Source organism: Podarcis pityusensis, assembly GCF_964106645.2.
Source record: "Podarcis pityusensis genome assembly, chromosome: 12".
Classification (NCBI taxonomy): Eukaryota; Metazoa; Chordata; class Lepidosauria; order Squamata; family Lacertidae; genus Podarcis; species Podarcis pityusensis.
Window position 1 is genome coordinate 43,206,261 of NC_138037.1, and position 19,279 is coordinate 43,225,539.

General features: G+C 39.5%; 1 protein-coding gene across 3 annotated transcripts in view; it reads left to right on the top strand.

Moving 5' to 3' along the window:
• Positions 1–13,098, top strand: part of ZCWPW2 (zinc finger CW-type and PWWP domain containing 2) — a 36,557-nt gene extending 23,459 nt beyond the window's left edge. For all 3 annotated transcript variants that reach the window (XM_080975046.1, XM_080975045.1, XM_080975044.1), the window contains 5 exons: positions 318–376; positions 2,042–2,103; positions 3,322–3,389; positions 9,886–10,007; positions 12,619–13,098. In XM_080975046.1, the coding sequence (XP_080831172.1) occupies positions 318–376; positions 2,042–2,103; positions 3,322–3,389; positions 9,886–10,007; positions 12,619–12,792 (485 nt within the window). In that variant the 3' untranslated portion in view covers positions 12,793–13,098. The remainder of the gene's footprint in view (positions 1–317; positions 377–2,041; positions 2,104–3,321; positions 3,390–9,885; positions 10,008–12,618) is intronic.
• Positions 13,099–19,279: the final 6,181 nt, after the last annotated feature.

Sequence of the window (19,279 nt, forward strand, 5' to 3'; positions counted from 1 at the left end):
CTTTCAGGGGGGGGGCAAAGGGACCTCAGCCCCCAGGGGTTGGCTCTTATGTCCACAGCAAATTAAACTATGTGTGTTTGGTGCATATCTGGAAATCTTGTGCAGGTAGTTATAGCAGTACAGAAAGGTACCATTCAATCCGTTATAATATAATTATATATTTAATAAAATAATTTTTTGTACCAGTACTACATCTTGTTATTACAACGTGATGTATCAGAGAACAGATCGGAATAACTATGAAAAGTAATTTTGTTTGCCAGTAAACTATTTTTACTCAGTTATTGCTTTTGTTCATTTACCTTTTTTTTTTTTAGATGCAGTAAAGAATAAAGAAGCCGAAACCAAATCTAACATGATCACTTGCAGAAAAAATGTAAGATTTAATATGTATTCTTACATTCTTAATGGATTGGTGGAGCCTACTCGTTTGCAAACCAAAGTTACACTTTCAGCTTCAATTTCTTGTTGTTGTTGCTGCTGCTGTTGTGGTAAAGGTAAAGGTAAAGGTACCCCTGCCCATACGGGCCAGTCTTGACAGACTCTAGGGTTGTGCGCTCATCTCACGCTAGAGGCCGGGAGCCAGCGCTGTCCGCAGACACTTCCGGGTCACGTGGCCAGCGTGACGAAGCTGCTCCAGCGAACCGGCACCAGAGCAGCACACGGAACGCCGTTTACCTTCCTGCTGTAAAGCGGTCCCTATTTATCTACTTGCACTTAATTGTGCTTTCGAACTGCTAGGTGGGCAGGAGCTGGGACCGAAAGACGGGAGCTCACCCCGCCGCAGGGATTCGAACCGCCGACCATGCGATCGGCAAGTCCTAGGCGCTGAGGTTTTACCCACAGCACCACCCGTGTCCCTTGCTGTTGTGGTGCTGCTATCATTATCTCAGTGGCATTTCCTTGATAGTGGAATTCACTTCCTAGGGAAGTGCAGTTGCCTCCCACACTATTAATTTTTAGAAATCAGCTGAAGGCATGCGAGTTTTCCCAGGCTTTGGGGAGGTAAATCTTCCTTAAATCTAGCAGCATTATTGTGCTGTTGTGCCTTAATGTTGTTTTTAGTTTTGTAGCTTTTAGACGTTTAAATTATTCTGTGTAAATGGTTGTTTTTATTATGCTGTGCACCACCCTGGAATCCTCCAGGCGAAGGTTAGTGTATAAACACAATAAATAATAATAATAATAACCTGTCTGACACAGTTGTTTCATTTTTACCGATCTCATACCTGCTTTTTTTGCAACCTTGTTTGAGATACAGTATTGTCCTTAGCTTATTTAAAATATGCTTGAATTTGAGGTTGGTCCCATTAGTTCATACATTTTCCTATTTTCTCTGTGTATTATGCTTAATCAACATTTTAAGTGAACAATTTGGGGGGAGGGGATGAGAATTTAAAGAGATAAATATAGAGAATAAAGCGATAAATATAGAGAGAATTTAAATATAGAATCTCACTTAGAAATGAAACAACATAACACCTCTGTTACCTTACCATGGTAACACTTCTTGACATTATACAAATTGGTAACCAGCATGCATTTTGGACAGGTGTCGACCGAAATATGTGATGGGAGTGAAGTGGACTGGAGCGGGGGGGGGGGGGAGTGATTTTATGAGTTTGTGAATTCTAATAAAATACTGGGCACAACTGTTTTTGACGTAGAGGAGAATCAGCTTCACTTTTACAGAAAGAGTAAAGAGCTGAACTAAACCTTCAGAAAAGGTATTGTCAACCACCACCACCCCTTGGTGAATTTCCCCCAGCCAGCTGTTTCAACTAGTAAAACTCCCTATGTGAGTTGTGCTACCCAAATGGTAAGATTCTCAGTCCCCAGTCGTTGTCTGTGATGGCTCCTGGTGAAGATGGCGTTGACCGTGGCTCACATTTTGAATCCTACTGAAACAACACGACTGGGGTGTGCGAGGGAAGTTTAGCACATGCATACTGATTGCAGCAGCAAACATAACATCGTGTTAAATAAAAATATTAAATACGGAAAGCTTCAAAGTATGTTTTTTTGTTGTTATGTTTCTTAGACAAGAACCTGGACAAAAACTTGTGGAGCGGAAAGTAGCTGCAGAATTGGAAGAAAGAAAAGGTAAGCATTGGGTTAGTTTGACTTTATTTGGTTACTTTTTTAAACCATCCCATCGGCAGCCTATTAACACTACAATTACTGTGCCAAATTGTGTTGTTATAAGATGGTGGTTCCCTCTTTTCTATAAAAAGAGGAGCTGGAACTCACCATGAACTCCTCCTTCTCTTATAATGGCAATGGTGCCTACCTGAGAGGTACCAGAACTGAGTTCTAGTGAGTTCCGGCTGAGAAAAATGCCCTGGTGGCTCCCATGATGCTGAAGGAAACGATTTTTGCACTTGTTTGCACTTGGCATTCATTCTGATTTGCTTGCACAAAGCTTATGTGGTGGTTAGACCATGTTCAGTCTCTACTGAGCATTCCTTCTGATTTGTTTGCAAGGCGGATATATGAATTTGAGCCAACATCATGATTTGCTGGTGGGGTGCTGCTTATACATCTTCCTGTTATGTTCATCGCATTTCCCCTTCACATTCAAGACCACAAAAGTCCAGTATTTTAAAAGTGGATTTTTTGTGCTAGGGTAACAAAATACTTCCCTATTTTTTCCGGGGTGGGGGGTTGTTTTCAGTAGAGAGAAAACTTTTTAAAAGCAGGAAACTTCAAAACAGATGAAGGAGCAAAGGAGTGTTTCTTCAACCTCACTTCTGAGGTTCTGAGTGGGCAGTTAAATTTCCTTCAGATTCCCACTCTCACCCCATTTAGGATCAAGCCCTGTAATATTTAATATTCATGCTTATAGATTAAACATTCAACTTGTCTCTTACAAGCTTTTTTTTTTTTAGTTAGAGCAGACGGTCACTTTCACACATAATTTAGACTATTTATCTATCTGATTAGTGGATACAAAATGACTAAAAACAGTGACTAAAATTTAGCCTGCAATTTTTGTTTAAAGCTTTAGCTCAATACAGCTATAAATAAAAATTGCCCCTTCTAACATTTTCTCTTATCAAGGGGACACCAAAGGGACATAATCCTATTAATAAATGATCAAGTGGTTTGTGATAAATTATGCCTACAAGTAGTAACCGAAAAGGTTTTAAAGATGAGGTGCTTTTCACAAATACCTAGCAATACTCTTCTCGTATAAAGGCAGGATTTGGAAGAGAATGCTTTCTGCATATAGAAGTATATGTTTCAAATATTATCTGATTCTTCTTGATTAGATATTCACAACAAATACATCAACTTTCTCTCTCTGTGTGTGTTTTTTAGGAAAATAACATTAAGAAGTTCATTTGAAATAGCGGGCTCAGAAGATGTATTGTCAGATGAAAATCTAGGTTTGTATAAATGTGTAGCAATATATTAAATCAGGACAGCCATATTTTCAAAGAATTTATTCATATCTAAGTAGGATACAGGACATGCACCTTTCACTGTGAAAACTAGTGCTTGTTTCTGAAATATAGTATTATGTCAGCCATATATGTGTGGTTATACGGAAAGAAACTGGGAAGTGTACATAGACAGTAACATTTCCACGTTGTTTGCAAATAATAAAAAATGGTTAAGTAAGTATTTTGCAAACAGAAATTAAAATGTACTTGAATATTCCATGGAATCACAGTAGCTCAGTGGGGAAGCAGAAGGAGAAGTGATTTTGTGAATTTGTGAATTTGTGCAAGCACAGTGCTGCCTATGGATACAATCCTAGGTTAGCAGATCTCACCTCCGGATCCTGGTTTTGGATTATATAGCTAAGTAGACAGAAGGGGAGTCCAATTGCTTTTTGTAAATCAGTACATGGTGGTAGCAGGTTATTATGGGAAGTATTAAGGGGCATCAGAACTTAGTGCAGGCATAGGCAAAATCGGCCCTCCAGATGTTTGGGGGCTACAACACCCATCATCCCTAGCTAACAGGACCAGTGGTCAGGGATGATGGGAGTTGTAGTCCCAAAACATCTGGAGGGCCAAGTTTGTCTATGCCTGCCTTAGTGGATCAGATAAGTGATTGACCTGAATCAGGGACCAGGGCCTTATAGGGGACCTCTCAAATAATACAAAACAGTTAAAGTAAATGTGTCGGGCTAAAGGGGCTTTGCAGTCAGATTTGATTCTAAAGCTGGCTTTCTGCAAAGTTCAGAGAATGCTTTCTAATATTGTACTTCAAATTAGGAGGCATGAAATACCAATATCTAAGCATTCGTGGTTGTAGCTAAGGCGGGGCAGAGTGACAGCTGCCCTCCCCTAAACCAAGTAAATCAATAAAAATACTTAACTAACTGAGGTTCTGCCCCCCTAACATAAATCCTAACTACTCCCATGTAAGCATCAATTACTAAATTTCATTTATTATCTTTGGTCCCTGTTGAACTGGCACATCTTCAGTTGGGTCAAGGAACAAAGTCACTGAAAGGGAACAGGGAAAGGAATAGCTGCTGTTGTATCACCCGAGACTTTTATTATAAAGCTGTGTTCAATTGGGAAAAGGTAAGAGCAGTACACTTGGCAAGATGAGGTTGTTTGCCAGCCTGTAGACTGCTTATACAGGATTTCCCCCAATCCCAAGGTTTAACCATGATCATGTTTACATTTCCCTCCATTGTCAGCTCAATGCAAATTCTCTAATACGCCCTCTGAGTTGCTGCAAATCCAAGCCATTTCAATGCTGACAAGTCCAATTTTAACTTTATTGTGTAGTTGCTTCCTAATGTATCTAAGATATATGAGATCCATACTGCAAGGCAGGCCCTTCGTAATGAGCTCCCAGGCTATTACATCTGTTACCAGCTATGGAAACATACAGATCACAGCATGTATTGCTAGACATTATTTTTAAAATACAACCCATCTCTTTTAATGTAAAACATGCACAGCTGCATATCTTCTGCCTATTCTTCTCTGCTCGGTATCAAAGACCAGATATTAGCTGTTCTCCTGATGGCAGAATTTTTAACAAAGATGCAGGGACAGAGATAAAAGAAAAGGGGGAGGAGAAATCATATGTACAAAGTGAAAGATAGTCAACAGCAGCATTCTGGATAGTGTAAAGGCACCTTTCAGTCTTGATTTCATTCTACCATGTGAGTCTTCTGTAATGCTCTAAATTGGCTTAGGTGCAAGTTCATATATTATTGCAAACAAGCTGTATTTCCTAGTGGATTCACATAGCCATTTTACACAGTGATAATAATTATCATGTAATGGCTTGATAGTCTAAAACAGCCATGTATTGACTTCTAGATACCTTTTAAATATGTATAACGTGTAAACAATAGTGACTGAGGGGAGTAAAGCTTTGTAGGGCATGATGATTGAAATAACCCACGTATGCAAGGCATCCTATTACTGTGAGAAATTACATTATATTGATTGTTTAGGATATTCTACATTCAAGAGAACTTTTAATTCTGCTAGCTAGCATGAGAGTTGTTGTGATTTTCCCCGTCTTTCCAAAATAAAAGTGTGTTGTTAGGTTCTTTTAATGGTGTACAAAATGTTTGCTTAGTATGCTGACAGCCATACTTGCAATAACTACAAGAGGCTCCTGTAAATTAAATGCTTCCTGCTGCCCCAGTTCTTCTAAATCACAGCAGTAGGGGTATTAGCTAACATTAAAGCAGACAGAAGTAGTATCTGCTGACTACATTTATTAAAGTTCTGTTTACAGCCTTAACTCCTCTCTACTTTCCCCATCAGTTCAAGGCTGAGCTTTTTAAAAGGAAAATTTGGAACTGCCCAGTGGTATGTGATTATAATTCGCAGGCAAAGCATGTCCCACTACAACACACCTGTGTGTTTTCCTTGTGTGCACACACATGCTTTTCTCCGTAATAATTGGGAGAAAGTTATCCAAACTTGGATTTTGACAGCTCTAATGCAGAAGGATTGCTTTCATATTAGGAATACTCTGTGGAGAGAAGGATTGGATTATATGGACACTGCCTTTGGCAGGGAGAGGAAAAATTGGTATGCCTGATCAGCATCTGGAGTCCTAGGGGAGACTGGACTACTTAATTTACTTTTCATATTGTTGACACTTTTTGCATCACTTAACATAAAATAGCGTCTACACGACTTGAATTTTTGAACTGCCCATTTCCCTCCCTCTAACTTCCCATTCTGGGTTTGGCTGCCCATTAAAAAAAATTCCTGGTTCTGATATTATGGCTAGTAATAAAGGGCACCATCCAACTTCATTAAAAGGCATGCAGATTCTGCTGTTGATTTCTGTGGGTTTTGGAAAATCTGGCGGAGCAAAAAGCTTAAAGAATTCTGGCAACCATAAATGACATAGTTGTGGTTTTCTGTCCTGTGCCTGTATTATGCAGGAGGAGTCTAGATGGGAAAGCTATTAGGCAGTGGATATTGAGAGAAAGGGATGTGGGTGGCGCTGTGGGTTAAACCACAGAGCCTAGGACTTGCCGATCAGAAGGTCGGCAGTTCGAATCCCCACGATGGGGTGAACTCCTGTTGCTCGGCCCCTGCTCCTGCCAACCTAGCAGTTTGAAAGCACATCAAAGTGCAAGTAGATAAATAGGTACCGCTCCAGCGGGAAGGGAAACGGCGTTTCCGTGCGCTGCTCTGGTTCGGCAGAAGCGGCTTAGTCATGCTGGCCACATGACCCGGAAGCTGTACGCCGGCTCCCTCGGCCAATAAAACCAGATGAGCGCCGCAACCCCAGAGTCGGTCACGACTGGACCTAATGGTCAGGGGTCCCTTTACCTTTTTATTGAGAGAAATGTAGCATGGGGACAAGGGTTCCCTCCCTCCCCCCCGCCCTTCAAGCCTGGATTTTAGAATTGACAGATGGGTTTGAAAGAAGACAATAATTCGTTTTTATAGTGAAAAGAATTGTGAAGCACTTCTTCAGTGTGATATCCAAGTAGCATTGAGCTTGTGTGAATCTCCAGAAACAGGATTTTACATCTCCATTGAAAAGAACACATAACCTACCATTCTTAATTGCTAGGTAAATGGAAGCCATACCTTGACACACTTGTAACTAGTGTGACTAATAGTGCATAGAGGTTAACACAATAAGTACCAGCTAAATAAGCCATAAAAAATACCTTTTCAGTGTAAAGCCTGCTATCAGTAGCTTCTGAGTGTCATGCACTAAATTGACTAGATATCTAACACATCTAAAGCTTTCCTAAGGTAACTTTAAAGGATGACACCAGTGAAAATTGGATTAGATTGTATCTAACCCTAACTGTAAGGTTTTATTTGATGCTTAATTAACTCTGGCTTCTAAGAACACAACTGAGACTTTATATTTCGACCAATAAAGTCACAAAGAATAATTTTCTATCCTCATATTGATTTATTTGGCTTGTTTGCTTTTACTTCAAATATAGTTGTCTTCTAAAAATTTCAAAAGCTAATTGCATCATAATGAGAATATTGTTTACCCCAAACACACTGAACATGGTTATCGTTCACCTCACTTGAAACCAAAGTTTGGAAAGTAAAGAGATTCAAACTACACAAGAAAGATGGATTTGTGAGAGGGCAAGAAGTGAGTGTAGCTGTGATAGAACCTTCTATCTTTTTTAAAAAAAATGATGGTGGTGATGATTATGACAAATTAGACAATATTTTATCAGAAAAATAGATATACAAAGGCAGAATCAAACAAAACAAGATTAACAATTATAATTATATTAAATAATATTCAGACTAACAGCACAATCCTGTGTATGGGCATGATCCAGCACACCACAAGGAGTATCCACTAGCACTTCTCTGTCTTCTCCACCCCATTCCAGCCCCCTGCCTAACTCCAAACACTGTTCTGGTATTTTTGAGAACCCTCAGAACAGATTTATCTTTCTGGGGGAATGGAGGATGGAGGGAGAAACTGGAAGTGCCATTGCACTAGCAGAGGCTGCAGGTGAATGTACATAATTAGATCTCAAGGCTAAGGCAGAGGGCCTTCTCGGTAGTGGCGCCCGCCCTGTGGAATGCCCTCCCATCAGATGTCAAGGAAATAAACAACTGTCTGACTTTTAGAAGACATCTGCAGACAGCCCAGTTTAGGGAAGTTATTAGCATTTGATGTTTTATCATGTTTTTAATATTATGTTGGGAGCCACCCAGAGTGGCTGGGGAAACCAAGTCAGATGGGTGGGGTATAAATAAATTATTATTATTACATTAACTTAGTGGGTCTACTCTGAGTAAAGGTTAGTTGGATGCAACCCAATAGTTTTGGAAATTATTTTAGGGTTTTTTTGTGTGTGGGGGGGGGGAGTTTCCCCCCATAAGCTTTATCTGTAACTTAAATGCAATTAATTAATTTTACAGAAAATTTACATTCATAATTTATTTTTATTCATGCTTGGGATGTTATCTGTCCTCCAATACTTTGTGTACATTATTCTACCCATTTTAATCATGTATGCAATCATTTCACACTGTGTCAACAAAAGATTTTGTCTTTTTTGCCCAAGTTAGTGCAATTTATATTTGGATTAACTCTACCACAAATCAGATCATTCTGTTTGTTGCTATTTTAATATCAGACCAAAATTACATGCTGTGTGTCTGCCAAATATGATAAGAAGTTACTATTTTTGTTTACATTTCCAAATAAATAGGATTGTAATTACTAGTAATTTCTATCTGCATTTTATTTTAACTGAAACAGTTGGAATAATGTTCATTAACTCTATTTTGGCACCAATGCACTCATTTAATCTAACTATTTGTTTCAGTTGGTTGAGTTGTAGGATCTGTCTTTCACATGGCCATCCTAACCATGTCTAGTCAAAAGTAAGCCCTGTTGAATTATGTGGGTCTTACTTCCCAGATAAGTGAGGTTAGAATTGCATCCTTAAATTGTTAAGTGATCAGCACAAATGGAGTTTCCACCAGAAGCCAGTCAGGTTGACCCCAGTGAGAGCACTTGATTTCATTTTGTTGCATAGGAGTACAGTGCTATCTTGGTTCTTAAGCTTAATCCGTTCCAGAAGTCTGTTCCAAAACCAAAGCGTTCCAAAACCAAGGTGCGTTTTCCCATAGAAAGTAATGCAAAATGGATTAATCTGTTCCAGACCTTTAAAAACAATCCCTAAAACAGCAATTTAGCATGAATTTTATAATTTTATAAAATTAAAGCAATAATCAATGTACTGCATAGCTGTGAAAGTTTCCCTTTTTAAAAGTGAAATTCCCTTATTCCGAATAGGATTCCTCGCAAGAAAAGGGAAAAGTTGACAGCTATGATGTACTGTACTATAAAATAAATAAGACAGCATTGTAGATGATAAAAATTAAAATTGATTCTTTTTCCTTGCCTGCACTGATGATAGTCATTATTTGAAGGGGGGGGGGGGCTTTTATCCATTTCCGCAGTCGCACAATCAATCCACCAGTAGCTGAATTGGGTTCAACACAGTCACAAAAACAAGTTAACCGAAAAAGCCTCAAAAACAAAAATGCAAAATAAATAGCAAAAACAAAAGCACCAAACTCAATCTTTTCCAGAAGTCCGTCTGACTTCCGAAATGTTTGAAAACCAAGGTTCAGCTTCTTATTGGTGCTGGTGCCCTGGAAAAAATAGCTGACAGCCGCATCGGACGTTCGGCTTCCGAAAAGCGTTCCAAAACCGGAACACTTACTTCCCGATTTTCAGCGTTTGAGAACCAAAGCGTTTGAGAACCAAGGTACTACTGTAATGTCGTAGGAAACACTTTTCTTTTCGTATCTAGAATTAGGATGTTTGTCTGTTCCACTTAACACTTGTAGTCCAAGCAGTCGACTGAGCAATAAATAGCATTGCATAAATGTATAATGTATATGTAAGCTAAAATATTGCCATTTTTATTAGGTGTTTCTGAGACAGAAATGATACTAAAAGAATTGGACCACATTCTCAAGCATGTTGCAGCCCCCTCCTACCCATCTTTGGCATCATTTGTGGATGGAGAGAACAATAATGGGAGAGAAGAGGTATAAATTATTCATAGTTTCTCTACTAATTACGAATGATTGGAAAAACCACTTTAGTAGAATCCTTATTTTTGGCTTAGAAACACAACCTGAAATATTTACTTATCTTTTAATGTACTTACAAAAAGCATCCACACCAGGCGCTAAAGAGTTATATATTAGGGAATTATAAGACTGTTTGAAAAATGAAATAGTTAAAAGTGTACACCCTGCAATAAGTAGAAGTACATGCATCTAACAAGACCATTTTTGAAATATTTATCACCGGGATCCCAGACCAGGGAAGCTGCAATCACTGATAACCTTGTTATTATTTGTATTGCATATATCTGCATACAAACAGGCAAAACAGCTACTACTATAATACTCCTCTGCCAAGCCAAGTTCCATATTTTTTAAAGGGGTAGAGGAACTTATGGCACTCTGAGAATTTTTAGTTCTTTGTTTTTATGGAAGGAGGAAGGAAGGGTAAAATATAAAATAAATTATCATTATTGTTGTTGTTGTTGTTGTTGTTGTTGTTATTGTTATTGTTATTATTGCTGCAATATAATTCCTGAACATTTTCCAGGCATGCTAGAGAACAAACCTGCAACATTACAATTATTTAGATACTTATGTAGCATTTTAGCAACTTCAGCCTAGTGCACGCATTCAAAAGCTACTCCATGCAAAGTGTTCTGACTGTTTCCAAGAACGCACAGAAAATGTAAATTATGTTGTAGGTCATAGAAGGACTTGTATTAGCAGTGGACCTTGGTATTATGCCACCCTGTGCTAGGCCAACATTTGACGCCCTCCTCCCAGCCCTCTTGGCACTGGCTTAAGCCCAACTTTGGGAATGAGACACAAGGCTCTGGCAGGGTCCTAGAGCCCTCCTACCTCCATCCCAAAGCCCAGTAAGTGCTTGCCCAGCTTTGGGAAGGAGGCAAGATGATTCTAGGACCCTGTCAGAGCCTCGCACCTCCTTCTTGAAGCTGGGCAAGTGCTTGCACCAGGCTTTGAGAAAGTGCCCTCCTCAGCTATGCCCTTTAACTGCCTCTGTATGTATCAGACATGATACAATGCCATTGAATTTTGTTCTGAAATTTGCACAACTTTCTTATCCAGAACCAGGAAAGTAGCAACCTTTTAGTATGAGTTTGCAGTTAAATTTTTACTTATTGTTTCTTAGTTACATTTGTGTACCACTTCCCAGCAAAGCCCACAGTTATCTTTCTTGCCGTTAATCCATCCAATATGCTGAATCAGAAAATGAAATGAAGGGAGGGATTATAACCGTTTCCCCCCGTTGACCTTCAATAACCCACATAAGATTATCCAACAGTGTGAATGTATAACAATCCATCAATCAGTATTTGCAGCCTGTTCACATAACAGTTTTGTGAAAGGTTTAAAAAATAGCATTCCACTTTTCTAAAAAAGAGAGAGAGAGAGATTTAATGTCTGTTTGCATATGGTTTCATAGCTGTCAAGTGTCCCTTATTTGAAGGGACAGTCCCTTATGCCAGCGCCATGTCCCACTGCTGTCCCTTATTGATGGATGTCCCTTAAATGATGTCCCTTTAAATTTCAAAGCAGCTCCTTTCTCTCCCTCCCTGCCAGCCAGGGAGGAGGGAGGCTCCAACTGTGTTGCTTGGCTGTGTTGCTCACCCAATAAGAAGTCTAAGAACGACTGGGGGGTGGAGCTTGCATGCCTTGTGTGTGGCTAGTTAATGCAAGCTGAGGGGGGTTTTGAATGCTGGACGCCATTTTGTTGCACGTGCTGCTGCAAACTTTGCAGTGCAAAGCCAGGCCGGGGAGCCATCTTAAGTTGAGGCTGCATAGGCGTTGTGGTGCATGTGATTCAGATTCTATTCAGCTGAACCTCTGGTTACAAAGTTGGTTGGACAGTGTTCTCGAAGCTACCCAGCATGAGTTTGACCAGACTGCAGGAGGACAGGAAGACTGGAGTGCCTGGAACAGGTGAGGCTGCAGGTCCCTTATTTTGGCTGTTGGTCCCTTATTTTCAAGGCTGCTGGTCCCTTATTTTCAAATCTGTAAGTTGACAGCTATGTATGGTGTGTAAACATGAACTCACATTTTTAGGTACATAGGAAGCTGATGTATATCATTAGACCATTTCTCAATCCAGCTCAGTGTGGCTGCCACTAATTGGCAGGAGTCTGTCCAACCCAGGACTGGAAGTTGAATCTGGGATTTTTTGAATGCAAACAATGTGCTCTGAGCTGTTGCCCTCACCCAATTTTCTTCCATACATTTTACAGTATGGAGATTTGAAGGTTAATTTACCTTAAAACATAAATTAGGAACCAATGACCTTGATCCAGCACTAGTTGATTACAACTTTAATGCAAGAAGAGCTTCTGAATAAGAAGAGTTGTAATTCCCATCTGCATTAGAAGAAGAAATAATAATAATAATAATAATAATAATAATAATAATAATAATAAAGCACTACTAGCTGATACTAGATAGACAACTGCATTCAGATTGGTGTTCCATGTGTATGTCTGCTTCTGCTGGTAGCTCTCCATTCCTGTATCAGGTGAAGATTATCTGTTGCAAAATTGTATTTAATTTTAGAATACGAATATTTCCCCCCTTTTAGGTAGCTAACCTCTGCCTGGAGTGTACTGAAAAAAGGCCAATGGAAATCAACGCCCAAGAGGACTGTATTATAATTGATGGAAAAGCTTTCAAGGCTGGAGAGTGCATTGAGAGTATAACAGACAGGTTTAAGGAAATAGAGTCTTTAATGGCTGAATTCCAAGACAGCTTGTAGCGCTGATAAGAGAGAACTTATTATTCTATTTACAGCTTTAGAGTGCATTCTTTTTCACATATAGAGGGAGAACCTTAACAGCAGTTCAACAATATAGTTACTGTGAAGTTTAACAATTTTTTTGGCCTGTTCATTGATAAAATTGATATCAAACTTAGTCCGTGTCCAGATTAAAATGTGTAATCCAACAGCACAGTCATGCACGTTTAGATGTCTTCCCCTGATAATTATTTTCTCTCTCGCTGGCTTTAAGCAAATTGTAGATTTCTATAAATCAGAATGAAATAAAGAGCTATTTTACTTGAATATAGAGAGATTCTAAGCATTGTATTTCTCAGGCTTTCCAAAAAATAAGAGTTGTTTGCAACTCTTCAGAAAGTCATATAAAAATATCTTACGGGAATTTTTAGCTGGAAATTTCAGTTTTACATCCTCAGCCATATGGCTTTTCTAGTATGAACCACTGATGCCTCCTTTATTCCACATATATAATTACAATTGGGTTGTTCTCAGTGGGATTCATCTGTAGGCAACACAGCCTTGGAGGTTGAATATTTTGTTTAAAGATGTGTCCTTTCATAGATGGTAGTCATGCTTTACATTTTGGATAGATGCTAAAAGATGCATAGGAATAACTGTGACAAATTGTCTGTGGTATTATAAGTAGGAACTATAGGTAAATTCACAGTATCTTTTTTATGTGTCGATCTGCAACTCCATGTATCACTTGACTCAGCTAAAAAGATTCAGAAATAGGTTAAGCCAAGATGAAGGGAATTGTGATGTAATGAAATATAACAGTACCCACAGGATCAGTTCATTATGTGAGACATCAATTCGTGAAGACTAGACCACACAAAATACGGTCACATGAGCTATCTACACGTCAGTCACCAGGCCTCTCCAGACTGGTGTTTTACTGTGGTTGCATTCTGCAAAATATTCTTGGCACAATAATTGTGCATTACTGGTGGATTTCCTCTGCTTTAGTTTATTCTGTGATGCTTCCCCAGTGCTACCACATTGTTGCTGTCTGGGGCTGGGGCCACCTTGCAACAATATATAAAATGTTACAGGATTTCAACAGGAATTTATGTGATATACACTAATTTGAAATAAAACTGTGTGACCATCCCCAAACCTTTGCAGGCACAAATAGTATTAAAAGCAGGATCATGTGTGACCATCCTGGTAGCATTATAAGCACAAATCATGAATGTGCAATAAAAAGGATGTCTGAAGGAGCCCACTTTTGGATGAAGAAAAAAACAACAATATTTTAAACCCCCTAGCTTCCTACCCCACCAAAAAAAAACCCTGCCAGAGCCTATAAGTTGTGAATAGGTCTACATCTCACGAAAATAAGGAGTTAGTTTCCTGAGCTGCTTCAGACCTTTTAAAAAGATAAATAGTACAAATGGTCTTTACAGGATTAATGACTTGCCACAGATATTTATAGAAAATATAGTGCAGAGGCGAGTCGGTGAGGAAGCAGTTGACCAAGCTGAGTGTATCATACCAAAGGAATTTGGTAGTATCGCGATGAGCCTAACAAAAGCAACCAGGAGCCAGGAATCTGCCAGAATGCAAAAGAAGAGCTGGACCACTGTTAACATCAGGATCTGGGAGGCAAAATTTTGCAGGACCTGGACTGAGAAAGCCAGAGCTGGAAGATAGGTAAGCAAGACTGGGGAAGAATTTGAGTCAAATAACAGGCTGATAACAGAATTTGAGTCAAATAACAAATAACAGAATTTGAGTCAAATAACAAATAACAGAATTTGAGTTAAATAACAGGAGTCTGGGAAGTGTGTGGGGAGGGAATAAAGGACTAAGGAGACATTCAGTGATACATAATGAGCACAAAGACCTTCAGACGATACCTGTTGACCTGCATGTCCACAACCCCATCCCAACTAGGCTTGAGTGAAAGCCAATGCGGTATGATCGTTTTCTTACAGAAGTGAAACAGAGTCCAATGGAAAACCTAAGGGTACCAAGGCAGTAGCATAGTGGGGTATTTAGTCCAGAAAAGGATTTTGTTTCACTGAACTATATATTGAATTATGCAGTCATTTAACCACATACCTATTCCTGGAACATTATAATCTGGATAATGTGAGTTGTTTCTATTAGGGGTACATAACATGTGGCATAGACACTGATTAATTTGTGGACTAAAGGGAATGAGCCAATCAAAGAGTGTAGGGCTTTGAATCATTTGGTATTCATCTTCTTCACTCAGGTTTATTAAGATTTGAAACAGTGCTAAATGCTGAACATGTCTCCATATGCAGGATGCCTGGCTAAATTCAGAAGGTCTCCTATCTAAATTGTGATGTTAATTTTTTAGCTGTGTGAAATAGAAGAGGAGCCAATTTTCTGTCATAGGTTAATTTGGACCCTGCTAGGACTAAGGAATTGTCATCTAATGGATCATGATGGAAACGTACATCTCTATGCCATTTTGTGGAAACTGGAACTCTTTCTAACTCTAAATGACAGTTGTGTGAAACTGTGGCATCTTGAGGTGATTAGAACCTGATGATAAGGAAAAAGGAAAATCACACCTATTAGCAGTGCTATTTTTCTAGAAAAAGAGGGGCTGGAATTCACCATGAACACCTCCCTCATTCTCTTAGAATGGCAATGGCGCCCACCTGAGAGGTGCCGGAACTGAGTTCTGGTTAGTTCCAGATGGAAAAAAAGCCCTTCCTATTAAGCTGCCCAACATCATCACAATGGATGTGGAATTATAAACATTGTTGAATTGTTTGAAAGACAATGCTGGAATATTTCTAAGTGATTATGACCTAAATACAGAAATACCAGAAAATAAGGATCCCAGTTCCTTTCCCCAGTTACATAATGGATAGTTGTAGGCTGCATCTTATGGGAGCATTGACGTAAAGGGTGGAAAATTATGTTCTAGTCCCTGATCAATTAACGGGTATACAGGGAATAATTTTTCCTCTCTTTTTCCCCGTTGCTGCCTATCCAGCTCTTTTTCACTTGCTCTCCCCCAGCTCTATATGGTTAATTATGAGCTTTATTCTAAAATGCTATGTATCATAGGGAACTTAAAAATTTGGATATGCTGTGAAATTTAGAAAGTCTGTTTGCTAAACTATATGACCACATCTTCCATTAGAATAGGAATCAGCAAGCCCAAGATTCTCACTCAAATGGCTTTTATTACTTTGTCAATGCAATTATGCTGCTATTATGCTGTTTCTAATCCATATTATTTTCTAAGTACTAAATTGCTGTCTTAGATAATAATATGATTTGAATGAAGCATTGTAAATCAACAAACCCAACTGATTTGTTTCAATTACAGTCTGTGAATCAGTGATCTTTTATCACTGGTTGTCTTCACTTCCTGACCCACTGAGGTTGCTAATGTACAAATCTGAACCCTGACTAGATCACTAAATTAACACAATATAAAGCGGGGAAGATTTGACCAAACTGCAGGAGGCAGTGGAAGACAGGAGTGCCTGGCGTGCTCTGGTCCATGGGGTCACGAAGAGTCGGACACGACTAAACGACTAAACAACAACAACAACAAAGCGGGGAAGAACTAATCGAGTGGTGTTCTTCACTCAGGTTTGTTAGGATTGTGTGAAGGTGCTAAAAAGGGGAGGGGACGTGTGACCCTCCAGAGGTTGCTGAACTCACATCACCTCTACCATTGGCCATCATGTCTGGGACCAATGGGAACGGCAGTCTAGCAACATCTAGAGGGCCACAGGTTCTGAAAGCCTATGCTAAAGAATAGTTACATATAGTCTCTAGAATGAGAAAACCAGCCAGAAGGCAGAATAGTTCTATTTACTTGCATGACCACCATTCACGACTAAATAAGAAAACCCAGCTGTTACTGCAAAGAGTCATGGCTGCAACTGCTGACAGACATGGTTAGGATTGCACTGTTGAGGCCATGTGCTTCAGATATAAGCAATGCTCTTTGACTAGATCAGACTCATGAAAACTATCCAGTCTTGCCTCCTAACTGTGCCTTGATCCTCCCTTAGCTAATTTCTCAAGTTGTTCCTGTTTCAAAACCTACCTTGTTCTTTGACAACCTATGGCTTTGTTCCATCCTTCTAATTTGGCACTTCGTTCCACGGGCACAAAGCTGTGACTTGATGTTTACCCTGTCCTGCTACTTCTATTTCTGATTCCCTTTTCCTTTATTTCTAACACTGACTTCTAAACGTCCTCTGCCTATTCAGAGCATTCTCTTCCCGCAACCATCAAGGCAGCATACAGGTGCCTTCCCTGGTCCTAATGCTAAATGGAACATTTCATACTAGATTAGGCTATTTTCCCCAGCCAGGAATTGGAGAAAAGTTTGATTCATTTCGCATTTAAAGGTGAACCTGCCTAATTCACATGTTGCAAAACCATACAAGAACTAGAACACAGTTATCCTTCAAAATCTGCACTTCTCCTAATTTTGTAGCGCAGTTCTCCAGTCCACTGTGAACAAAAAGGCAGGTACTGGGGTAAAGCGCACATAAAAAATGTACAGATTAGTGAAAATGATATAAAACAATGCATTATTTTGTGAGAAATTGCTTTGCAAAAATGTGTACCTTAGGCAAATTGCATACAAATGTTTCTATTAAAATGCTGATTAATTTTCACGAGAGCATTAAAAAATAAATAAATCACAAACTGAGTGCAACTGTGGAGAATTAAACTTCAGATAGGAAAAACAAGAAACCAAAGCAGACACACATTTGACTCAATACTGCCTATAGTTACTGGCAGCAGTTATTCAGGATTTTGGACAAAGGTCTTTCACATCACCTGATCGTTTGAACTGGGGATACTTAGGGCTTGAAACTTAGGGTGTTCTACTTGCAAAGGATGTGCTCTAATACTTACTGATTGGTTAGAATGGAGATTGAAAGTGTGTTAAGAGGTAAATTGTTATACAGTGGTACCTCGGGTTACAGACGCTTCAGGTTATGTGTTTTCAGGTTGTGCACTGCGCCAAACCCGGAAGTACCGGAACGAGTTACTTCCGGGTTTCAGTGCTTGTGCAGAAGCACTAAATTGCGCTTTGCGCATGTGCAGAAACGCTGAATTGCGACCCACGCATGCGCAGATGCGGCGCTGCGGATTGCGAACACTGCGGGTTGCGAATGTGCCTCCTGCACGGATCACGTTCACAATCCAAGGTTCCACTGTATCTATGCAGGTATTAAAAGTGAGAGTGTGAGGGCATTTTTTAATAGGGGACCCCCAATAATGCATTTCAGTCTAACAAGAAACATATTTTAACGTTTTTGATGCAAGACGTGATTGAGTCCTTCCATAAGCATATGTACTTTTTATCCAGTGTTGCTTTTACATTTAAACTAGAGATGAGGGAAACGGAAGTCCTGTTTTTTTCCAGAAAAAATGCCCTGTTGTTGTTGTTCTCATTACCAAATATCACATGGTTTAGGGCAGGGGTGAAAGATCATTTTCATGTTGGCTCAAGTCCATAGTGACCTGATTGTAAAGTCTTACATCACATACTAACTTTCACTTTTTGTATGTCGCAACAAACTCCCTGAAATATGGCTTATGAATGGCACATATATAACGGGGAGCCTCTGTGTTGTTGGACTCCAATTCCCAGCAGCCCCACACTGCGTATCCAATGGCCAGGGATGATGGGTGATGCAGTCCACCAATATTGGGAGTGCCACAGGTTGCAAAACATAGACGGAGAAATAAAATGCTTAAGTTTCCCTTCCCTTCCAACGTATGCTGGACAAAGTGCTGTAGTTCATCTCTAATGCTATTGCTGCTAATACTTTCCTACAATTACTTTTTGGCGAAAACTGTGACCCCACAGGTTAGGGCGCCGAGGGCTCATTTTATGGCCTACTGTGAAATGTGGGGTTTGCACTGCCAAACGTTGCAGGGGGCGATTTGCAGTTGTTTGGCACCGTTTTCGAGTGAATCGGGTTTTTGGCAAAAACCATGACCTCATGGCTCATTTATCGGCTGGAGAATAGCATTGCAGAAATCAAAGATGTGTAAATTTCAAAAGATGGCTCAGTTTTAGTTCATATATGAAAAAGCAAATGAGGTTTGCCTCTAAATTGAATCTTGTTTCTCTCCCACCCATAGTAGCCCCATACCAATAATAATATTAATTTTTCTAATGTTCTTGTCTAGATCTTGGGAATTACCCTTAATATCCTATGCATGTAGATAGAATAAAGAAAGGGGAGTTTTGAAATATTTCTTTAACAGACACAGTAGCCTCTGGAACTACTGCAGGACCAGGATCCTTGCTTTCCTTTTTGCAACTGGGAAATTTTGGAGCCAAATTCCCGAAAGACCTTTTTAAAAACGAAACAAATTCTTCCAGATATGTCTGAATCCATCTCCGAACTGAACACTTCAGACATTTTGCAACATCCCGATGAATACATCCACTTAGTTAAGCTAGAATGTGCTGCATTGGAAAAATAAAAGG